Consider the following 6,000-nt stretch of genomic DNA (forward strand, 5'->3'; position numbering starts at 1 on the left):
TAAAACTGTTTTTTGGCTCACATCACAGGCAGTAAACCAGGGTAGTCATTCCTCCTTTGAACATTACATAGTTCAAAGAGTTAGTAGTGAAGCATGCCAAAAAATAACTGAAATAATATCGGCATGTCATTATTTAATGGCGTTAACCAATATAACACTGAATCTAGTCAATAAGTACAGAAAACACTGTTTCATTTCTCTTTCTTTGAGACTGTACCCTTAAATTAGAGCTGCCAGCTGTCTTTCAACATGTGAATATGAACACTAGAAAAAAAATTATTCTGTGTCTCAGTTAAAAAGTTTTCTAGTGCATCTTTCCACCATGTCCCGGGTGAAAACTACAACAGTTTTTGTTACAAGAGGCAAGACACCACCCACATACCTTTCCCCTGGGAAGAGAAGTATATTATAGAATCGGTTAGGCTGGAAAAGACCTCTGAGATCAAGTCCAATCTTTGACTGATCATCACCTTCTCGACGAGATCAGAGCACTATGTGGCATGTCGTCTTTCTTTCAGGTACAATGACTCCACACCTCCCTGGGCATTTCATTCCAATGTTTAATTGCCCCTTCTGTGAAGAAATTCCTCCTAATGTCCATCCTGAAGTTTCCCTGGGGCAGCTTGACAGTAGATACACCTCAGATCCTTTTTAAGATGTGTGATGAGAAGCCCTTCCTGGGCTGCTGGGGCAATTGGCTCTCAGTTCTCCAGACTTCAAATGTAACACCTGGGGCTTCAAATGCAACATTTTTTCACAGTGGCCTTACAGCCCGGGTGCTGACAGGTATGGTGGTGTTCACAGAATGTGTCAGATACAACAGTCTCCACCTTCCTTCCTCCCAGAAGTTTCCTTTCAATACTTGCCACAGAATCACAGGGTATTCTGAGTTGGAAGGACCCACAAGGATCATTGAGTCCAACTCCCAGCCCTGCACAGGACACCCTAATGGTCACACCATTTGCCTGAGAGTATTGTCCAAATGCTGCTTCAACTGTCAGGCTTGGTGCTGTGACTTCCCTGGGGAGCCTGTTCCAGTGCCCGACCACCTTCTGGGTGAAGAATCGTTTCCTCATATTCAGCCTAAACCTCCCCTGACACAACTTCAGGCTATTCCCTTGGGTCCTGTCACTGGTCACCAGAGAAAAAAGATCAGTGCCTGCCCCTCCTCCTCCCCTTGTGAGGGACCTGTAGACTGCTATGAGGTCTTCCCTCAGTCTCCTCTTCTGCAGGCTGAACAAACCAAGTGACCTCAGCTGCTCTTCACACGGCTTCTCCTCCAGACCCATTGCTGTCTTTGCTGTCCACCTCTGGAGGACAGTTTTTAATAGTTTGTATCTTTGTTATATTGTGGTGCCCAAAAGTGCACGCAATATTTAAAGTGAAGCCACACCAGTGCAGAGTCGGCTCCATTTTTATGAGTGACCATTGGGTCACTTTTGTTCTGGAAGAGCTGAAAGCCCCAACTCTTGACTCATTTATCATTTTGCAAGCCCCATGACCCCATAGCTCCGGCAGGTGGGCTGAGACGGGGCCTGGCCGAGGAGGGAAGCCGCCTCTCCTGCTCGCCAGCCCGGCGCGGATTCCCTCCCCCTCCCCAGCCCAGCAGCCGGACAGACGGCCGGACAGACGGCCGGACAGACGGACCGACAGAGAAGGGCGGGGGCCCGGAGAGCTCGCTGCCCCGCCGCCCCCGCCACCTGCCGTGACAGGGGCGCCGGTAGGGGGTGCTGCCGCCCGCTCGGCCTGAGGGCGCAGCGGAGCCGGGCCGGGGCGGGGGGCGCGGGAGGCGCCCCAGCAGCGCGGACACCGGCACCCACCGGCGCTGCGCTCCGCGCCGCTGCCCCCGCTGCCCCCGCTCACCCAGCCAGCCCCAGCTACCCCCTCCCGCACCTGCCCCCCTCCACCTTTGCCGCCCGCCGACTCCTGAGGGCTTGAACCACCTCCCGAAGGAGGCTGGTAGCGTCCCTGGCTCTGAGGAACGGGGGGTGTTCCCCACGCAGTGCGGGGAAAAGCGCTCTCCCGACCCGGAGCGGGGAGTTCGATAGGAAAGATGCGGGGTCTAGAGGAGGAGAGATGCCGGGTTTGGAGGAGGAGAGGTTCGGAGGGGCGCGGCGGCGGGGAAGGAGGCAGGTTTTCCCCCAGAAGTGAAATAGGGTGTTTTACTTACAACGGGTGTCGTACCTCAGGCAGGTCCCGGCGCAGCGCGATCCGCTCGCTGAGCACCTCGTTAAAGCCGTGGGTGTCCAGGCCGAGCGGCCGCTCCCCCGCAGCAGCTCCTTGCCCATCCTGCAGGGGAAGGGACAGCGGCTGGGACTCGGGGTCCCCCTCTGCCTTCCTCTCCGGCCGCCTGCTCTGCTGCTTCACCATGCGATAGCCCTTCCTGGCCTTGCTGTGGTTCCTTTTGCCGGTGGGCGACACGACGGCCATGATCAGCTCATCCTCCCGCAGGGAGATGAAAGGCGATAGACCATCCAAAGGGTAGTACTGCTGGCTCTCCTCCTGGGCTTCCAGCATCTCTTGGGTCTCCACAAAGTCCATCTGATATCCTTCCCGGGGGTTGAACTCCACAGGCTGGAAAGTCCCTTCCTTGCTCTGGTTGCTGGGTGGTGGATTCAGCGTTGTAACCATCAGTAGCAAAAACCCCAGCATCAGAAACAACAAGAGAAACTGCAGCTTACGTGATCCATATCTGCACTTCTTCCTCAAGAACATACTGTTGGTGACAAAATGATACAGATGGTCATGTTAAATATCACTTGGATCTTCCTCAGATTCCAGTCCTCGGGTTGCACAAAAGCCCTGGTTTTCACTATCTGCCAAGAGGATTTTTTTGCTCCCCTCACATTTCACTGATGGCATTTCATGCTTTCCTCTCTATTTACAGAAAAAAAAAAAAAACCACTACAACATTCCTATTAATATTGTACTTACTGTAGTAAAACGTAGCATGGATCCAGTGAGATAAAGTAGATCCTTTATTATACGGAGTCCCAGCTTAGTTAGGAAAGTACATGCTTTGCTGATTAAAAGAGTAACTAAATCTTTGGGGCTTTTTTTCCCCTTTTAAAATTCTAAGTCAAAAGAAATCCCGTTTCTCATAGTTCCTTTCTAGAGTAGATCCTGCTTCTTCAAAGTTTCCAACTGCTGCCTGGATTGAAGCACTGTATCTCTGAAAGCAGATCTGACAGCTCTCCCCCGTTCAGAGGCTTCAAGTTAACTGTGATCAACAGATGAGAAGTAGTCGGTCCCTGACTTTGTTTCACACATAACTACGGCACTCAGTCAGGAAGCAGTTTGCCAGACATAATACAGAGCAATGTGTGCGTCTTTCTCTTGGTCCTAATGCCCTCACTGTGCTTGTCCTATCAAATCAAAACTTTGCAAAAGCTGTAAGAGGTGAAATACAAGAAGCAAAACATTGTATTAGAAGAGAAATCAAGGCACACCACAGATTACTGTACTTTAGAATAGCTGTATTAAGCTGAGAATGTGCAGAGCGAGAATCAAGAATTTTATAAACTGAATAAAAGATGGAGAGCACATGTTTTATTTCAGGTTAGATTTATTCATATGATAATGTGTTAGCTGGAGTATATTTCATATCCAATAAATATTTACAGCTGTAGGGATTTTAACACTGACATAAGGGTGGCAAATTATCACCTGGCAGGCTGAAGTTGTCTCCTCATCCATGAATTTGGTATTGCAGGGCAAGCAGCACTTCAAGTTTTCATTAGTCCAGAAACAACATGTGTAAAAGCCTGGGCTGGAACAACAGCCACTGACACTGAGAGAAAACAACAACTTCTGTGATTAAAAGGGGAGCTCAGTCTCTGAGGTCTGTTTGCTAATACTGTTGGCATGGGTACTACTGAGCATGGACTGTGGCATTTTTTGCTGTGAGATGAATGCTTGTCCAATGGGAGAAGGGGTGAGACAGTCCACGTGCTGCAGCATCACACGCCTCTTGGTCTGGCAGAGTTCAGGGATGGATGCAACTCAGGTGTTACCAACCCTTTTGATGCTGGGGGCATGGGATGTGGTGTTTTTCCTGTCTTGCAATATTTGATGAGCAGAAAGCTCCTGCTCCAGGAGGCATGTGATTACTGGAGAATTTCCACATTCACAGATTTTAAAAAACCCTACATTTTTAGACATTATAGCTAAAAGAAAAGCCTGAAGACAGGAGTGCAGTGTACTCTAAGGAAGGATGGTATACAGCACCTTAAGAGTGCTGGAGGCGCACAGTGTCTCACTTCTGTGTGCACTCCCCTAAGCAGCTTATACAGAATGCCTTGAGGGAGTGTGACTGATCTGCTGTGTCTTGGCACCTTCCCTACATCAGCTGTTCTTTAAAATATACAGAGCTGCTTTAATCATGTCTTGGGCAGAAGGAAGATTGAGCCAATATTTTGATACTTCACCATTGTATGCGTCTCCCTTTTTTTAGCTTAAATTCACACAAAAGTAACATCCCAGCTCACCTTCAGACCTGAGAATATTACTTTTTATCCTGCTTTTCATAGGGAAAAAGAGGTATTGGTGGCTTCAATTCAATGGGGAAGCAGCACACATTTGCATTTAAAAAATCTGAGATCGAAAGCACTCATTTAAATAACATCGTTTCAGCCATAGAAAGACAAAATGAAATGGAAATTAAGAGACCTGTCTGAGATGCTCTCCAAAAAGCTGGCATAGCGACTTGCAAAAGGTTCAATTCCACAAAGTCCCATTATCAGGCACACAGAATAAAATTAAATTAAAAGGAGAAACTTAAGAGTGTCTGGAATAAATAGGAGAAAGCATTACTTTCTTCTTTCCTTTTTTAACTTTCCTGGGCTACCCGAGTATTTTGATTTAATTTAATTATTATTTTTTCCCTGCCTAAAATATTTTAAGAAGATGCTGTAACAAGTCTGATCAAGATAATTCTAGCCTGCAGTAGTAATCGCTGTATAAATTCTATCCTGGTTTGTTCTGTATTGCTGAGCGAATCCACCAGGGTCACTCATGCAGCTGAATTTCAGCTACAGATGAAAAGAGACCAAATTAACAGATTTACAGCAATCTTGGACACTTTTGGGACAGAGCTGATAGCTAACATTATCACTGGAACATATGAATATGCAATCCAGCCTTTTAATATATCCTGACCACTTTAACAAAGAAGAAATGAACAACTACAGAAGATGTTTGTTCAGTCTAGTCAATTAAAAGTGCAAGTATAAAATTCTGGGTGACACACTTCCATCAGCCTCTGTTCCCTCTTCTGCACAACAAGCCTTCCTGAACCATTTCCCATCAGTCTGTTTTTCAATCTCGTCTCTTAAAATTGTTGTTTTCCACTGTTATCATACAAAGGAGATATTGCCTTTCCAATGGATGAACCCCCCTTTAGTGTCTGAGAGGACATGTCTTGTTTCTTTCAATGCATTTGAAGAACAGCATCAGTTTGTTATGACCTCCCCACATGGAAGCCAAGAAGACAACACCCACTGTATTTTTCTTTCTACTTCTGGTTACTCAAAGACATGCTACAAATTAGGCCCTTCACTGGGACACAGAAGGGGTTGCTCCTCCTGCCTAGCTGTGGAGGATTCCCTCCTCCTAGGGTGCTTTCCTGTGCATCCTTTGATGGAAGAGGAAGGAGCACTGTGTGGCCCAGGCTCTACTGTCAGACCCAGAGCCATTGCTTTTTTCCTGAGGTCCAGTCTTTTAAGTGTGCTTCATGCAGGTAGCCCAGAAAGAGGCTGCCCACAAAAGGTATTGTTGTCCTTGGACTGCTGTTCTACAGCAGACCCTAGAGCTCCTCAGTCAGTGGGAAAGGAACCTGTTACAGGTTGTGCCAAATACTCCAGCAATTGCTCACAAAAAGGGCCAATTTGCAGTGTCAGTACTGGCCAGTGCCAATACTATGTTGACTTTCCTGCTGGTCAACCCATGCAAGAGCTGAAAGGCTTGTGTTCCTACCAGGCCTGCTCAGGTAGAGCCAGTGGT

At 47.5% G+C, this 6,000-nt stretch overlaps 1 protein-coding gene across 2 annotated transcripts in view; it reads right to left on the reverse strand.

The window, feature by feature from the left end:
• Nucleotides 1-3,836, reverse strand: part of GALNT15 (polypeptide N-acetylgalactosaminyltransferase 15) — a 30,517-nt gene extending 26,681 nt beyond the window's left edge. Inside the window, exons 1-2 of one of the 2 annotated variants that reach the window (XM_039548517.1) lie at nt 3,667-3,836; nt 2,171-2,716 (exon numbers count right to left, since the gene is read on the reverse strand). In XM_039548517.1, coding sequence (XP_039404451.1) covers nt 2,171-2,716; nt 3,667-3,692 — 572 coding nt within the window. In that variant the 5' untranslated portion in view covers nt 3,693-3,836. Of the gene's footprint in view, nt 1-2,170; nt 2,717-2,934; nt 3,303-3,666 lie in introns of those variants that run through there. The other variant, XM_039548518.1, reaches the window with a different exon arrangement.
• Between the last annotated feature and the right edge of the window lie 2,164 nt (nt 3,837-6,000).

The sequence above is a fragment of the Corvus cornix genome, chromosome 2 (assembly GCF_000738735.6).
Source record: "Corvus cornix cornix isolate S_Up_H32 chromosome 2, ASM73873v5, whole genome shotgun sequence".
NCBI lineage: Eukaryota > Metazoa > Chordata > Aves > Passeriformes > Corvidae > Corvus > Corvus cornix.